The sequence below is a fragment of the Balearica regulorum genome, chromosome 4 (assembly GCF_011004875.1).
Source record: "Balearica regulorum gibbericeps isolate bBalReg1 chromosome 4, bBalReg1.pri, whole genome shotgun sequence".
Classification (NCBI taxonomy): domain Eukaryota; kingdom Metazoa; phylum Chordata; class Aves; order Gruiformes; family Gruidae; genus Balearica; species Balearica regulorum.
Window position 1 is genome coordinate 23,417,722 of NC_046187.1, and position 18,719 is coordinate 23,436,440.

Consider the following 18,719-nt stretch of genomic DNA (forward strand, 5'->3'; position numbering starts at 1 on the left):
ATATGCTGTTCTATGCATATTTACGAAAGCAAATGAAAACTCCCAAACCTTTCTGTGGCACAGCAATTGTCACTTTAAAGGATTTTTCACACCCCTGACCACATCTGGTTCCTTCGGAGACTGCTCTGGATGCAAAATAGATATGCTATGAAACAAAAGCTACTTTACACCATAATGTTGCCATTATTTGTCAACGTCTAGCTCTACTACTACTTTTTTCTTTTTTTAATTCACTGTAACTTACTGCACACTCAACCATAGAGATCTGATGCGGTTTAGTCAGCTCTTGTACTGCAGTTTTCTCCACTAGCTGCAAGTTACCTGATTTCAGTGGTACCTGAACGCTGCCCCATTTCATCCGGGCCTACCATGCAATTCTGAATGGAGTCGAGTAACCTTGAACAAAGCACCACAAAGAATTCACAGTTCTCATTGATGACAATACTTTTTATTAGAAAGAATAACAAAGTGCTTTCCATAGGATTCATTTAACACAGAGTTTTTAAGAAATATGATTTTTCCTTTTTTACGGACAGTTTCGATGGGATGATTCTTCAGCGCAAATAGGGTTCTCCAAGATTCTCCTACACGTAGTTTCTTCTCAGTACACAGTAGCTCAAATGTTTATGCATTTGGTGGGTGTGAAACAGTACTAAGAGTCCATCCTTTAAAAAACAAGTTATGTAAAAAGCTTTCAGTATGTTACACTGACCAACAGGAATTACATCATTTGTTGTTTAACACAGATTTAAGGGACACAATTCCTTCATCCAGTCCTACACACAGATGCATAAAGGTGCTTTCAGTTCTATCAAGAATAATCATCATATGTACCAATATAAATAACATTATCCATTTTTACTATATAGACAAAAGTGAAATTGTCTTTTTTTTTTTTTTAAATGAACCTTCTACTTTTTAGCAAGGGACATCCTTTGAACACTTGGTGCATCCTCTGCCTTGGAACTATATCTGGATGGAAGAAGGACACAATGCAAGGTCTGTTCACCCATTCCCCCCTTGCCACATGTTTACAATCAGATTGGACACATATATGCATCATTTTCATTAATTCCATTTTCCACTCTTTATGTCTGATTCTATCCCAGTCCCCTTTTTTCCTTAACTCCTCTTTCCTTTCCTGCAAAGGACACGGAGATAATATAGCAATTATGCTATAGGACAGCTGATTCGGTGCAAATTGTTATATACAATGGAATGTATGAAACGAAACAGGTGAGGGGTATCTTCCATGCAATACATTAGCTTTCTTCTTCATTTTCAGGCAACCTAACTCCATCAGGAGGGCTATTTTTTTCAGATTTTTTAAAAATGAAAAACTTCTGTGAAGGACAAGACCTACTAAGTTACCCTTAAGCAAAACCATATAAAAACATTCACTGTACACAGTTTAGTCCAAAAGCTACCTTTCTCTAGATAGACAAACACATATACAAACATGAACACCATAAATGACTGAGTGAAACAGTCGTGGTTGTGCAGGTACTAAAAGGTTACATGCGTATAAACAACGTCCCCACTGCACTTGCCAGTCACACCCTTGGTTCGTTCTTCCCCATTCCTTATGTGCGGAGCAAAATCACCACTTCAGGAAATACTGCATACCATCTCACAGCACAGCGCCTGTACACAAGAGTACTACCGCAACAAGGATATCACAGAGACACGTTTTCCTACAGGATGAAAGGAATTGGATGAGATCCTCTGAACAGTACCTTGATTGTGGGAAGACAGGAAGGAGGTGGGGGTTTTTTTTTAATGACAGGATGCTTTTGTAGTACAGCCCTTATACAGGAGAAGAATACACATAAACCCACCATTGCATCTATACAAATATGCAAAGGTGTAAACAGATGTTCTGCTTTCTAAGGGACTTGAAAGAAACCCAAAGTTTACCCCTAGGCACTTGTGAGTACAGAGCTCCTGCCTCTGAGTCCAGCCTGCACCTGCTGTTTGCTTTGGGACTTCCAGCTGGGAATAACAAACCCCTGTATCCAGGAACACCTTCTGTTGTCAAACGTTTCCTGCCATCGGCGTAACTACTTAACTAGGTGCCAACCAACATGGGTTGCCATCTAAACACAGGGCTGGGCCTCAGTCCCACTGCCCTGCAGTCCTGCCGGTCCAGCGGAGCCTCTCGTGTCCACAGTCAAGGTCATCTGAAGACCTGGAGAGGCGACCCGGCTCCTCAGAAGGTAGAGAAAAGCAGCGAGACAAGCCTACAGATGGCATTTAGGCACATAAAAGACTTTAAAGGAGCTGGGCCTTCATGTTGACTGCCCTAAACAACACTTCTTTCACTAACAGGAACATCTGTAAGGAGCGGGGCCCCGGGTCCTGGAAACAGAGCCCAGCAACCAACACGATCCATGTAGGCATAAAATTGGCCTTGAGAATCCAGTTGCAGGACTGGGACCATAGAGAAGCTCCCTTTAACTTCAAAGGTCTCTGGATAAGACAGCATTTTCAAATAATCCACTGTTGATCTCCGCTAGTATAAAAACATTTTTGGAAAAAAGTCGCTGCAAAAAGTTAAGTAGTTTTATGTAAATTTCACATCTTCTATTACATTTCTTTAAGGAAATGGGTAATTTCACTCTACTATAGATGAAGTCTATTTTGCAATTACGTTTCTTAATAAAAGTAAGGTACAGCAAATATTAAATTGGTAGCCTCTTTAAGTAAAGATTCTGTCTCATTTTACAGTTTTTCTTTAAATGAGCACATTTAACTTGGAAATATTCAGTACACCCCTGGTGTGGCTCCTGGGGAGCCGGAGTGAATTTTGTACCTACTCTTGAATGTATATATCCTATCCTCCAATTTGTGTTGCCCATGACACTCACCTACAGATATGCATTTTTGTTGCCTAGCGTGGAAATGAATCAGTTAAGACCACTCGATAAAATGACTGCCTGATTTCAACTACATTCTTGCCTTGCATGAGGAAACAGGTTTGATTTGCTTATGTACACAAAGCTTCTTGCTCGTGTTGGGTCCACGTTGCAGCAAATTAGGGAAGCGTTAAAAGATCTGGTCCGACACCTATCTGGTTGTTCAGACACTTCAGACACGACCCAGAGGAAGCAGACAATTTTCTAGCATTGCCATCTGGAATGGCAACGCTCCAACACTGCAGCTGTAACTACCTACAAAGTCCATGAATTATCTAAATATTTATCTTCACAAGGAGAGCTGGGGGAAAGAGCAAATATTAAAAAAAGAAGGAAAAATAGCAGCAGGAGCCAAGTACATTTCCAAAACCAAGGCAGAGCTACATTAGACCATTTGGCCAATCTAGGACTGTGATTCCTCCTAAACAACAGCTGAAACCTTGTGTGAAGTCACTAATATTTGTATAAAAGCATTTTGCTGGCACAGCTTGTTTCCTGAGGGAAAGCTTGCTATAAACTATACTAACCAAAAGATGCTTTTGTGTCGGGAAGTTGTATTCACCTCATGAACATTTGTCATTGTAGGTTTGTTAGCAAACCTCCCTCGCGCAAATTTAGCTTTTCAGCAAAAAACTAGCAAATTATGCAGATTCAGGGAACAAACAGCACACAAGCCCCCTTCCCCCCCCCGACAGTGAAACAGGACACTCACATCAAGTGTCCTCTTAAAACCAGACAGGAAATTTTCACTATACAAAGCAAGAACATTGAGGGGGTGGGAAACAACAAAAAGCTGATCCTTGGACTAAGGCCCCAAGAGTGCAGAAAACAGTACACTGGACACCATTATGTTACAAACATCTCCTTTTTTGCCCTTGAAAGATGTAGTAGGGCACTGCTGACTTTGCTTAAAATCCTTAATTTTAGTCCCCCACACCCTAAACGTTGGAAGTTCAGCAAAATGCAACTTGAAGCATTGCAGCTTTGGATATGCCTCCCATTTACACATAAATCCACTGACATAGTGACAGTGTGGAAACACATAATCCAAACAGCATCTATAAAATTTTACTGTTGTACATAAATAATGACAAGGCACAGAACAGCAACCAGTCCAAGAGCTTGTAGACCAAGAAACCAGAGCATAACCCAGAAGAACATAATTATTACAGGTTCTACTATCCGTTCTCCAAAGTACATCCTTGTGAAGCCTATTCTGATAAGGCTTTTGTTTAGTTCGCCAAAGAGAGTCCCCATCTTTTTATAGTCATCTATTGCAGGTTCTGCGGTGTGGTTTCTTTGTTCTTGCTGGACCTGCAGAGAGAAGACAAAATTAGGAAATATGTTGTACAATCGGTTCTTATTTCTGTGACTCTGAACAAGTCTCAGCTGTTTCTATTTGAATGTGTAAAAGTAAGATATACATGCAACAAAGCTACTCCTTAAATCGAGAAATTGAAAACGTTACGTAGCTTGTGACTTTGGTACAATATTACGGATGACGTTCACTTGGCCAAACTTGGGACATCTGAAGCAATACTACAAAGATATGACAGTCTGTCTCCCTTCCAGATACCACTCTAGAGGGGTAAAGCTCTCCTGCAGGCCATACATCTTACCTGCTTGTGCAACATGGATGTCATGGCAACCAAAATGGAATTAGATGCCTGTAATTTCAGGGAGGGGATTTGACCGAAGTAGACCTGTTATAAATTATTGCCAGAATATCTTCAGAACCACAAGAATGATACAAAACTATTAAGCACAAAGTATAAAGTGTTTCGCACCAAAGCACAGGGAACTGAAGGGCTACTATCACCACTGAAAGAGGGGCACTGGATTCAACCAGGGTGAAGGCAAACATCCATCCTGATGTTGGCACAGAAAGCTGGGAAAGTCAGGCAAAGGAAGACAGACCCAAGGACCGCACAGACGCAAAGTGGTGGTACAAAGAAGCAAAGGGGAGGGGAAACGAGTTCTGCACTTTTCCCAAAAAGAAAAATGATGGGACAAATGCACAGGAAGGCAGAAGCACATCTTTAGATGAAGATGCCGTGTTTAAATATCACTGCAGAAAACATGCAACTCTTTCAGCAGGTTAACCATAACTAGATTAGAGCTTGAAATCCCATCTCTCCTTCCCCAGTGCCTAGAGATCCTTTGCACAAAACCTTACTGCCTTGTGTTTGGGTACGACAGGACAAATGCGTTCCCAAGATGATGAACGTGAGTTTTCTAGTCCTTACGTTAGGCAGCAATGAAAACACATGCAGCAGCTACTCATCAATATTTCAGTCAACTGATCAATAGGTCCAACAAATCACCTGCAAACTCTATGTGCAATTAGTCTACTCCTGGATTCAAAGCAAACATGTATCTTGAGTTCTGTCTTCAAGGATGAAAGCTATTCTGTGTCCCTGCTTACATGGCATGGTCTAGGTGGAGAAACATAAATTCCTTCCCACAGCAATGCCAGGTTCTCCATTAGATAGCAAGTAATAAAGTGAATTTCCATTCCCACAGAAAAACATCCAGCAAAGACGAAAGGAAACTAATTTTTTTTTTTCTAGGCCTCACTTTAGGTCATGATGCAGAACCTTCTGATTAAATGAAGGTTGTGTAAAACACCACAGCTGCTACTGAAAAAAAAATAAATCCATACAGTCCTTCAGCTATGTGTGCTTGGGCGTTTTTTTTTATTTGCTTATTCATAAAGATTTTTGTTTAAGCTTCAGTACTGAATCCCAGAAAGGGAGGGGTGCAGGAAGCTTAAATAGTAATGAATATTGTATTCAAATTTTCCGCAGTTCTACAGAACGTGGAGAACTGCAGTATTGGAGATTACAGCCACCACCCAGTCTGTTTTCAGCCCACTTCTCAGTCGTCTTCTCCTCCTCACTGGATATGGAAACTCCAGTTTGCAGCATTTTGGCTTTACCTGTGCTTTATTTAATTCAAATAAATGTTGTCTCCTCTTTAATTCCAGTGTTTTAAGATTAGTCTCATCAAGAAAGGCAGAGCCTGCTGTGAGCCCCTGCAGACTCGCTCCGGGATCCCAACATTGTTACAGGAACTCTCATCCCTCTACTCCCAAAGAGCCCAGGGAGACAGACAAACTATTAGCCTACGTGATGCATTGATCACAACAGTTAGGGCAAAGAGAAAGGGTGTGCTGGGAAGGGAAACAGTTAACGTGCGCAGGAGAAATCACTCCATTTTCTAGCAACGTAGCTCAGGCTTTGAGCAGTGGCTAGTGCAACCAGGAGGGGGAAAACAAACAAATCGCTTCTTTGCCTCTGGATTATTAATGGTACTCAGCAACGCGCTGGAAGCCTTCGTGCAGAGCAAGCGGAGCGCAGTGCTTGTAAGGAGGCTGCCAGCAGTCACATTTCCACCAGCTCCGGCTCCCCGGGCCAGCTAAGCACAGCAAACTCCCCGTGTCCACGCTGACGCGTCCTGGTGCGAGGCCGCTGTCAGGCACGGGATTTCCCTAGCAGCCCCACTGTGCTTCTGTAAGCTAACGGCAAGAAGTTGCCCACAGCCTCTTAAGCAGGGTACACAGTAAATTCAACCTTACTTAGTTTGTCTAGGTCTTTTTTATGGTTTTGTTTTGTGGTTGGTTGGGTTTTTGTTTGTTTTTTTTTTTTTTTTTTAAGCAAGACTATCTTACCCTCTTCTTCTCAAACAAGGGTAGATCAATGAATCCCTGAAGCAATTACATAGAACAAGCTTCTAGGCATGGAGACTGGCAAGTGTGTGTTTAATTACAAAACAAGTGCCAAGTTATTTTTCCAAATATTTTCCAAGAGCTTGCAAAACTTTTCAGAACGATCATGGAAATTCTCAAGATTTCAAAGTCTGCTTCAGTTAGTTCAGACTGAGTATGTTTTGCTTCAGGGAACTCAGAAAAAAACCCAACCCAAAAAAACCCCAAAAAAACCAAGTGAAGCTGAAAACAATGATCAGCCGTAGAACACAGATGGCGCTTTTTTTTTTTTTTTTTTTTTTTTACTATTGCATAATACTTCATATGCTGGACAAATACGTTTCTTCAGAGGCATAGCTAAAATAGAACAATTAGGGCAAACACCAATAATGTTACAATACTCCAAATTACTAGAAAATACTAAATAAGCTTTAACATCGCAGCTAGAAGTTGTATCACTAATTTTCAGGGTGACAGTACAACAGCACACAGTCCCGCATATGTGCCAGTAGCTCTCAAATTATATCCTCAGAACCAAATATTTTTTCCCCCCCCAAAAAAAGTACTTTTCTGAGTGTTTTTAGAAAATAGCTATCTTAGGTAAGCACACAGTTCCCAGCTGACTCTTAATTTTCATAGGACCATTTTCATACTGAACCTTGCAGAATCAGCCTGAAGCTGGACAGACACTACCATAACAGAAAAATGCAGAGAAATGTACCCATTCTGAGCAGCCCTCCCAACAAAACAGAGCTTCCTCATTTAAAAGCAAAGTTTCTGTTTCAAAGTCGCAAGCTTTAAAAATCAGCAACCCAGCTTTGGCTTCGTAACCTTTTAAGAATTTTTGTGTGTATCCAGAGGGAGCGGAGGGAATTCCTCTCCCTGCACTAGCCCCGGAGCAGGCACGGCATGCTTTCAAGGCCTTTCGAGCAGCTCTTCTCCCCATAGCTGACACCTGCTGTGCAGGGGCACCCCAGGCTCCGTTTGCGATGACGCAGGGGGGAATGGAGGAGAGGGTGACTTCATCTGCAGCAATTCATTTGCCTTTCCTCACTCTTTCAAAGACAGGAGTAGTGAAGAAATTCAGAGAGGCTGGGGGAGCATTTGTTTCCTAACCGAATGTGTTGCATTAAGTTGCTGTAATGAATTACTCCTTGCTGTAATTTAAAGTAATTTTAAATCTAAGTGATTTTATTTTAGACATACTGGGATCAACACCCCTAAAGCAAATTACACTGGCAGATTCCTTTATATAAGTGTACAATCACTGTGTGTGACTTCATTGCCTCAATTTCCATTTCATTTTGTATTTCTTAAATGCTTTCATATAGTAATTTTTTTTTCGTTTTAAAAATATTTCATAGAATCATAGTATCATAGAATAGCTTGGGTTGGAAGGGACCTTGAAGGGTCATCTAGTCCAACCCCCACTGCAATGAGCAGGGACGTCTTCAGCTAGACCACATTGCCCAAAGCCCCATCCAACCTGGCCTTGAACACTTCCAGGGATGGGGCCTCCACAACCTCTCTGGGCAACCTGTTCCAGTGCCTCACCACCATCACAGTAAAGAATTTCTTTCTAACATCTAATCTAAATTGACCCTCCTTCAGCTTAAACCCATTACCCCTTGTCCTGTCACTACACTCCGTGATAAACAGTCCCTCACCATCTTTCCTGTAGGCCCCCTTCGAGTACTGGAAAGCCACAATTAGATCTCCCCGGAGCTGCCTTTTCTCCAGGCTGAACAACCCCAACTCTCTCAGCCTGTCCTCATAGCAGAGGTGCTCCATCCCTCTGATCAGCTTCGTGGCCCTCCTCTGGACTCTCTCCAACAGCTCCATGTCTCTCCTGTGCTGAGGACTCCAAGAGCTGGATAAGGTACTCCATAGTCCATTTCATATTTGGTTTCTATTTTTGACTTTAAATTATTTAAAATTAAAAGCAGAGTTATCATATGGAACAGAAGGGGAGGTGTCTGATCTGTCCGGTCGCTCAGCACGTATGCACGACGTTCATCACAAGCCTACTGCAGTACCCAAAGGTTCCCATCAAGCACCCAGTTTTCTTTTGCCTTTTCAGATGTTTGGTGTTACAAAGTTTCCCTCCCTATTCAAAGTGGCATGTTTTCATCAGCAAAGCTGTTGCCTGCTTTATGCCACTGTGTACTGGCAGAGAGTCAGAACTTGAAGATCCAAACTCTCAAAAACTTTACTATGGAAACTTTGTACCCAAATTTACCCAGCTGTTATGGCCAAATGGCCTAGTGGCTTGGATGCTTTAAGCAAAACCATGACAAGCCCTCCCAGATGCAAGATGCCATAAAAAGCCCTTTTTCCAGGATTAAAGTCTCCAAGGAGGTAACAGAGCAGATACTAAGTGCAAGTTCTGTTCACTTCCAGCACAGCTGGTGCTCCTACATCCCTGAAGTGCTTCTGGAAAAAAAAAAAAAAAAAAAATCCCATGTAATTGAATGTTTTCCTGGACTAGCTTTAAAACAACAGAGAAGGTAAAGTCAACTCGGCCTACTGAACCCAACAAACATCCGGCTGTGGCTTTACCAGTTATGTTTGTCATCAACATAACACACAAATTACGCGTGTTCTGACCGCTACTCTTGCTTATGGCAAACTTCCACCACATTCACTCAAACTTACTGCTGCCTAAATTCAGGAAAGCGCATAGTAAGTAATGATGGGAGGCGACTCCACACCAGTAACTTTTTCTTCCTTACCCCCTTGCCATCAAGGGTGTTTTGGCCATGCAGAGAAACACAAGATCCCCTCAGAACACTGCCACCCCAAAGAAACCAGCTCTGCAACGATTCACGTGCTACTCACTAGAAGGATAAAGTTAGCACTGAACTTTTCACAATCATTTAAGGCTGATCCCTGTCTGTACCTCCTAAGTATAACGTAGCCAGTTCAAGGTCTTTTTCCCTGAAATTGCTGGGACCGCAGAGTTCCTGCCCCTGACCACATCACATAACTTTGCCAATCCCTCGGAGGATGCAGAACACAAATGGATGCAAAGGGGACACAAACCTACCCAACATGCTTGGGAAGTTATTTTTCTGTGGCTAATCAAAGACAGCATGGAAGCACAGATTTAGCATTTCTTTTTTTCTGCTATCAGCAATGCTAGCTCACTGAAGGACAGTATCGATGATGTCATTACACAAGACTAGATGTCCTTGCACAGCGTTGCCAACAAGCTCTGCCTGGAAGTCCCTGCAGCTTCTCCTAAGGGCACTGCATGGCTGCTGCTGCAGTGCTTTCCTCAGCAAGCGATAGAGCCCAGCACCCATGCTCAGGGCACCCCGCACTTGCTGGACGTGGCAAATTTGCTGTCCACACACAGATCACATGTGACAAAGTACCGCAACATTTGCATGCAGGTGAATCTCTGCGTGCTCAGGGTTGCTACCCCCGCCAGAACAACTTGGGTGTCCAAGGGCTCATCGCTAGAAAGAAGCGGTCTGAAAGCAGCGACCCAAGCTGCTCCGGCAGCTGCAGCCGGTGCCTCCTGGAAGAAAGACAGCCTCACTTCATGTGAGGCTCTGATAAGAAGTGAATGTCGCAAACACCCATCTTGACATGGACAGGGATGGGCTGATGATGACCAGGGAGTGTTGAACAAGGACGGAGCCTGCAGAGGCAGGATAATGTCTTGTGCGACCACTCCTCTATTCCTAAAACACGTAAACAATGACCATCTGTGCTCTGTGCACCATGTGCCTGTGATAGATCACCGCTCGCTTGGTCAGCCCTGAAGTGGGGGGGGGCAGTGAGTCCCCCGGACGCCCACAACCCACTGACTCATTTCTAGAACATTTCTGAACATTCCTGAGCACATACTGCGCCTGCTCAGTGATGACAGACCCCCGCCTATGGGGCAGGCACATCGGGTTATAAAAAGTGGAAACATAAGTTTTCGGCGCGCGCCCACCACCTGAAGACTACAACTACGAGCAGAGAACATCGCTGGATCCAAGGGTGGTGATATCTTTTCTCTCTCTCTCTTTTCTTTCTCTCTTTCTTTTCCTCTCTATCACTCTCTTTGTAACTTAATTTTTGGCACATTAGGGTAATATTGTCACACGTTTTGCTAAATGCTTACCTTTCATAGTTCTGCTAAATTTTGAACATTGTTATGACCTTTGCCAAACCTCTATCTTTTGTAGTTCCACTGAATTTTAAGTAAATTTATAGTTGATTTGAACCTCTGAAGTAATTGTCGTTACTTCTCATTACCGCGCAGAGAATTAAAAAGTTAACCTCACCCTCACCCCCTGAGTGGGACAGGACACTTCACCACATCCCCCCTGCTGCAGGGTTAGCGTGATGGGCGAGCTGCTATGGGGCCACCAAGAAAGGCAGCAGTGGGCTGGATGAATTGTCTGGGAGGGCCACAAATCGAATAGCTCTAAAGTGACCACAACGTTTCTCAGCCCTGTAAGCTCACCACTGCACTAGCTGTGAGGAGAACAGGCGCGGTTATGGTCTTGCCTTCCCGGCATTTCATCTGCTGAAGCAGCAGCTTGGTCCAGTTTTCCACACTTAGCCTAAGGATCTCGAGGTGGTTTGGTTTGGGACTTGAGTGAAATAATCGGATGAAGTTCAACAGCCCTCGTTCTGTGGGAGGAGGGAGTGGCTGAACGTAAGAAACCTGCTCCACCTAAAGATTCAGGATTAAAAAGAGTAATAAAAAAATCCCTTCAACAGCTCTGAAGGTACAAGATTCTTCAAAACAAACCAAATAACATCCCTCTTCCTATTTTTCATGATTAATGAATTGAAGAAACCCCAACAGTCTTCTGTTACTCAGACAACTGGAAAAATTCCCACCCTGCACTCAACTTGACCACAGCACCAGGCCAACGAGTGCAAGTCTATCACATTCTCTTTCCTCGCATCAGCTGCCCAAAGGGCACTACATAAATGTGAATGCCAGCAATGGAGGAGAAATTTCCAATGGAATGTAAAAGCTTGTGATTTCACAGTGAAAATAATGCTGCTGGGCAAAGAGAGGGGAAGAAGAAACAGGTATCCACAAAGTTCATCTCCAACACAGAAAAGCGTCTCCAAATCGTAACATGCCTCAGACCACAATTGGCCACATTTACAGTTATAAAAGAAAGAGAGATGGCATATTTATGAGAATTATTTCCATATTAGATAGAAAAGAAACACCTTTTGAGTTTAGTAGCAAACGTGCTTAACGACATCTAAATGAGATGTTAAAAAAAAGTGTAATAAAGAAACACAGGGATATCATTTACATATGTGCCCGCACATTCTCTTTTTTTTTTTTTTCCTAGTAAAAAGTTTCCCCTGCAGTATTTAACTGCTCACTATCTATTTTACTCCAGTCACAGTTATTTTTACTCCAGGGAACAGGTGGTGTGTCAGATAGCTGAAGCCAGTAGACACTTTCATGTCAAAAAAGCCACTGAGATGTGACTTTAGGAACATGCTTGCTTACCGAAAAATACTCCTATACTTTTGAAAGCTGGAACATTAACGTTCAGGAGAGAGAGCCTCAAAGTCATCTCTTTTTAGAGGATGCGAGCTAAAACTGAAAGTACTTCAAGCTCAGTCTTACAGAAAGATAAGAGAAGAAAGTAAGCAGATGACAAGACTAGGATGGAAGAAACCACAAGCTCCCTCCCCTTCAAAATAAGAGACAAGCTTCTGCTGGGTGCCGACGGGGACACGCACCAGCCAGCACAGCTACAGATATTTGATAGTTAGGCAGCCAGCAGTGTAAGTCCCGGAGGAATGAATTACCCAATCTTGCCAGTACTCAGCCATCTGACCGCCCAATATATTTGCAGATTTGCAGCAAATGGCAGGTTCCCAGTTGTGGCCACCTCTTTCTCCGAACCACAGCCTCGCCTCCTGCCAGGGACTGCACAAAAACCCTGCGACCCTGCACGGGTCAACCAGGCACAGGCTTTCTTCCTCCTACCCTCCACATATGCAAACTATACAGTTTCATTACTAGTAACACCTGGCACATGACCAGGATTTCACCCTGCTTTCTCATACTTAAAAGATTTCTTCGGTTTAATTAAAAGAAAGTGAAATTTGCCCAAGAAGGGCAAATAATTTTATTGGAAACGTTTCTGATTTTCTTCTTCTTCAGCTATAACAGGAAGAGAACGGTATCCCTTCACATCCTTTGCTAGCATAAAACTAATGATTTAGTATTTGACCTTGTAGATGTAAGCACTAAAAAGATCTTGATACTCAGCCAACAGACTATTAAGACAACAAAATTAATTTCGACTGTCTGGAGAAAAAAAAATCCAGGTTAATTTCTCTAGGCTACTTTTCATCTGATATTTAAATATGAAAAGACAGATTAGGAAATGAGAAAAAAAAATCACACCTCACTTCAAGATGAAAAACAAGACAGAGAAAAACTAAGTTTAACTTGTTCTTGGGGAAAAAGAAGCAACTGCAAGAAAACTATAAAAATCATAAATACTAAGAGAACTTTACAACAGCTACCAATAAAAGCAGCAGAGGGACTTTAAATGAAAAAAATCACAAAACAAAGATTGGATTAACATTCATGTCATAGCAAGAAACTAGACACCACTTATAAAATAGAAACAAGATGTTTCTATAGAAACAAGCAACAACATGAGAAAAGCAACTGCACCCTATTCCCTATAGCCAGCTTTCCCGGCAACTCAAGTTTAGGATCAAGTGTTGCTGGAACAAACTTTAAAATACCAGGAGCAGTTTCGTGTTAAGGAGATGAAAAGGCTTTTCCAGAGAGTGAACTTAGGCGTGTCCAGAGCAGAGAAGGCTTCAAGAGCAAGAGAGGTTTCCCTTGATAAACTGTGTTTGAGTCCCATAATTTCAGGAGTAAATTTCCCCACTCATACGGCACCAGATGAGAAAGCGTCACAGACAAGAACCCAGCACTGGAGAGTCCAAGGGAGAGGAAACCTGCCTGCCCCCACGTAAAGATCTGCTGCCTCTCCCCCGCCATCTCAGGCTGCTGTCTGCCCTCTGCCTTACGCTCCTACTACTGTCCCTGTAACTTGCTCCCATCCATACTGCAATTTTACGTAGGGACTAGATCAAAAGCAATTTCTCCATCTCTTCCTTACAACTGCAACACTTCATTTCCATAGGATTTTGTTTATCAAGGTCCCCCCACTGAAAACGGGCAGCTTGACCCAGCAAAAGGCTTTGCAAATCACCGTACGTTCAGCCTGGTATCAATGCACTGGCTTGCTGAAAAGCAACAGCTGTTAATTTTGCCTTTTAAGGAGGAGAAATTTCTATTCACTTATCTCTCCAGAATATTTTTTTCTTTAAAAAAAATAATGGTATCTTCACATTATTCAAGCAGAACATGCTATCCTATCTATTGTAGGTGCTACAGGTACATCTGAAGAGTTTTTTTGTGTTTCTTCAAATGCTGTCAACTGTCAGAAAATCCACTGATGCTTTTTAGAAAGTTATTATCACAAATTATTATGTAGCTATGAACCTCTGCAGCACAGTTAAATCATTTGTAGAGCCAGAACAAATTTGGGATTAAGCTCTCCCTGTCAGGTATTACTATTTTTGGTTTGGAAACAAATCCCAACAACTGCAAGCAGGAGAAACCTACAATTTTCAGATTATCTCAGTGTGGAATAAATTAGAAATAGGTTTCTAGCCTTAGGCACCACAGTTTCCACACATACAAGTTTACTTTAAAACATTCTTGGCCTTTACTGACTTACGACTGAAATTATACTCTTCCAGGCAACACGGCGCACATCCATCTTACCACCCGATGATCAATTTACATGAGGGATACCACAAGGCTGTTGATATTACCCTCTGGGGTTTTTTCCCTGCTCATTCTTTCCATGCTGGAAAAAAACTAGTGATATTGGAAAATTATTCAAAAAGTTCAAGAGCTAAGACACCCATACCTCTTCAACATAATTCTCACTGGGAAACACCAAAACCCTTTTGTAATAGCTTCTCTAAACCTGAGCCCATCTATTAAAAGATAAAATACTCCACTTACAGAGATACAGCACTGTTCAAAATAATAGTAAAACATCCCCAAGGGTTACAAATTCAGGTTAATGAAAAGGTGATTCTCTAAGCTAATTTATCTACTTGCAAATACATGTATCACATATTGACTCTGCATTTCAGCATTTTCTAGAAGCGCTGGTTTCAGCTGTGCTGTCGGACAGCACTTTGGATTCTGTGTATCCCAAACCAGCGCGAGGTGGAGATCCCAGCCACACTGAAGCAACTGGCAATTTTGCCATTGCTTTCAATTTAGATTACAAGAGACTAAAACCCATTACATCCCAGACAGATGATTTTCAGTACAGAAGAGAGCCACAGTGCCACGGCTTTCAGGAACTCTGTAACACAGCTTGGCTTTGGAGTCCCTGTGGAAGGACCAGATGTTGTCTCTCCTGCTGACACCACCTCATGCCCTACCTACTGTAATGCAGGCTTTTGCCTTACGTTTTATTATTACACACTCGCACGCATTCCATCTTTCTATTCTTATTTCGTGGTTTAATTTATAGGTGTCAATGAGATTTAGATTGTAGTAAAAATGACAAAGGCTAACCTATTTTAGAAAGTGGGTTAGGGAAGGAGTTTTAAGGTCCTTAACTCTAGCAATGTTGAAAATACAGGACAACTTATGTGTCTCATAACTATCAACAGTTATGAAAAAAATTGTGAACTCGTAGGGTGAAGCAGCAACCTACTCCCATGGCTTCAGGGGCAGCTGAATCTTTCGGTGTCTTCACGTACCACTCGTGAATGCCAGCAATGCAATACAAAAAAAGGAGAGGTGGAAGAAACTAACCAGGTTCTGCAGCGCTTCAAAGACTAAAGTAAGGGTAATCATCCTCATCTTTGTATGCAAACCTGCAATGGATATTAATCACATTATCATCTAATTCAGCTTTTAAATCTAATCACTGAAGTAGGTAATTCCACAGTGTATTTCAATAATGAAATCCAAAGGCTATGTATAACATTTAATAACATATTCTTCTATTCTTTTAAAAAATGTACCTGTCAGTAATTTCATTAAGCATGTTCTTGCTGACATAATAATAAGCTTCAATAGAAAATTAAAGCCAGAGGGTTTGGCATTAAATAAACAGATTTATTTCCTACTGAGTACTCTCTTTTAAAAAAAATATTAAAGGGTGAATACATTATTATTTAGGTCCTGCTTGTCAGGAAGGTATTCTTTTAGCATTATGTTACTAGGTGTGATCTTACACAAACTGAGTTTATTTTGGAGGAAATAGGAAAAAAACCAAATCACACCCAGGTTACCAGTCCCAGATCCTCACCTAAAAAAAAGCTCTCAAAAAAGGCCAAAGGATTTGCTCTCACCCAGGCTTTACTTCACACCAGCTGAGAGATGTAAGAATTTACACCATCGCCAAAGCAGATTTTGACCCATTTCTTTCGCATTGCATGTAACACTAAGGTGGTGCGCATATTTACACTTCAGAAGAGAACACGAGACTGGAAAACACAGGCTGAGGACCAGCAGTTACATTAACAGTGCAAACACCCTCGGCAAACACAGCAACAGCGCTTGGCCTCCGCCAGCGACTCCAGGTAAGGACCCACCCTGGAAACAGGATTCCTGCCCGCTGGAACGGCAGGGTTCAGCACCAGCCCCTCCATTGGGGCAGAAAGGGCAGGGGGAACTGATGATTTGGAGAGAAATCTGGACACATTCATGCAAGCAAAAAAGTGACAGCAGGTGACTAGGCTTGATGACCCAGGAGCCCCTCCAAATCAAGCTACATGTCTGTGCTCCTCTTGAATGACAGAATCTGGGACTTTCTGTCAAAGTTTGCAGCAAGTGTATGTACCGCTAAATCCTCACCTAGCTTTAGTCTTCCCTACACATAAAAATACTCCTATTTATTTATCAAATTTTGATTATTTTTACTGTTATTATATACAATACTCACATTCTATATGTATATTTAATAAAGGCAACTGATATTCCAAATCTAGTTTATTATTGGACCAGCTGCTGGCACCTCGGTATGCAGAAAATATACTCTATGCTACAACAGTGAAACATTTCCAGTAAACAGGAAGGATTTTTCTCTTTCTTCCTCATGGCCTATTTAAAATTTCTGCCTTGCTATCCTAACGTTACACCGCAACTTGTCAGAAAGGGCCATGATCGCTACCTGGGCCTGAGAAAAGTGGGAGGAATGTTTCTCTGCCAAGCGTGCCTGTGGCCACTCAAGCAGTACCTTTACCAACTTTATTTTAAAAATGTGTTTAAGCAACATTTGACAGCAGCTCTTCAGCCTGCCCCATTCCCTGAAACCACACCACCACACTCATCACTGAGACAGAAGCAGTGGTCACCGGCAGGGAGCTCCCTGCTTACCAAGGAGTTACAACCAGTTCGAGAGCAGTCACATCCAAGATGATCCGATGCATCTTTTTAACCTCTCTTTTCAGGGAAGGAAGACAGCAGCCAGAACCAGGGAACATTTCTAACTCTCCTCCTGCCATGTCCTGCAGGAGGGCTTGTGGACGCAGAGAAGAGAATTGCTGCAACTCTCAGCACATCCGACCTTACCCTACGTTCAGGTACTCTGCCCCATTTTTCTACGGAAAGGGACAAGGAGGATGCACTGACTTATGTAAATGGTCACCGAGTGACTTCTCAAGTACCAGTGTCTTTCAGAAGTGGCCCGCTTCTAGCTGTAACCTCAGGCAAGTACTACCAGACACTTTCAAATCTTAAGCTATTCTAGCTGTGAAAGGGCTCACTTACGGTTGAGTACCATCACGACCATCTTATAAGATTTTTCAAGAGAAATAATTACCAAATTAAACAAAACTGTCTGGAAATTACTCTGGGATGTACTCCAGCAGCTCTGTTTGCCCCTGTGCAATTATCAGTGCTTATGCATTTCTCTTCCTTAACCGCTCAAGGCATTCCGAGCAGATCGTTACATTTAAGTATTGAATATGAAAAAGGCTGTGTTCTTTTTTCCTTTCAATGAAACATCAATAAAGGTGCATTAAGAACACTGCCTTTGTTTAAGCACCGGGACAATGCTGTCTGCAAAACAAAGAGTGCGTGGAAAGCCATTTTACAATTAACAATAGGGAAAGGTACAGGGCTCCCTTCATTTCCTAAGCGAAGAGCCCACTCCCGTCCACCACGCCATAAAAACACACCCCCTGGCGAAAGCAGACAAGTCAAAAAACGACTTGATATTTTTCCCCAATTCCAATACATTCCGTTTCACAAGTAATGAAGAGGCTGAACGCTTAAAATATTTGAAGTGAACAAGCCCAAGTCTCTCAAAGAAAGACAGAGAGCTGAACTCCCGGGGAATTCCGGGAACAGCAACAGCACCCCGGCTATTTCCAGCGAGACGTTCACCAAGCGGATGCTGTGCGGGGACCACCCTCGTGCTTCGGCTCCCATCCTCTCCCACGCGGACTAAGCGTCTCGCAGGGAAGACCGAGGGGGACACCGGGGGACACTCCGGCATCACGCGGGGGCAGCCCCACGCAGCTCGGCCGGGTTGCATAAGCCCCGCCGCAAAAGGAGCGCTACCCGGGAGCGGCTCGCACCACCGCCGGGCTGTACCGGCAATGCCACGGACGATGAATCAAAAGCCGCTTGCGGTTTCTCTTGCCTGACGGCCGGGGCACCCCCGGGGCCGGGGCCAGGACCCGCCCTGCCAGACCCCCCACCCGCTGACACCCACCTGCTCCTCCGGACGCCGCCGGTGCCGGGCGGACGCCGCCCCCGCTTCCCGCTCGCATTCCCCGAGCGGCGGCGGCGGCGGCGGCGGCAGCAACAGCAGCTCCGCCGCCGAGCCCATCGCTCCCCCGCGCCGAGCGGAGCCAGACGCTCCCCGCCGCTGCCGCCTGGCGGGGCGGGGCGGGACCGTCACGGGGTCCGCGGGAGCGGCGGGAGGGCGGCGCCGCGGGGAGCGAGGAGGCGGCCCCTGGCACCGGCCCCGCGGTGGGGATGCGGGGGCCCGGCAAGGGAGCTGCTGCTGCTGGGACCCGCCTCAAGCGAGGGCCGCCAGGGGCCTGCG

General features: G+C 43.5%; 1 protein-coding gene across 1 annotated transcript; it reads right to left on the reverse strand.

Annotated features, from left to right (window-relative positions):
* Positions 1-426: 426 nt before the first annotated feature.
* FAM241A (family with sequence similarity 241 member A) lies at positions 427-18,573 on the reverse strand. The gene is made up of 2 exons (XM_075751438.1): positions 18,384-18,573; positions 427-4,229 (listed from the first exon to the last, which is right to left on the reverse strand). The coding sequence occupies exons 1-2, from the start codon at positions 18,498-18,500 to the stop codon at positions 3,984-3,986; spliced, it is 363 nt and encodes a 120-aa protein (XP_075607553.1). The 5' UTR covers positions 18,501-18,573; the 3' UTR covers positions 427-3,983.
* Positions 18,574-18,719: the final 146 nt, after the last annotated feature.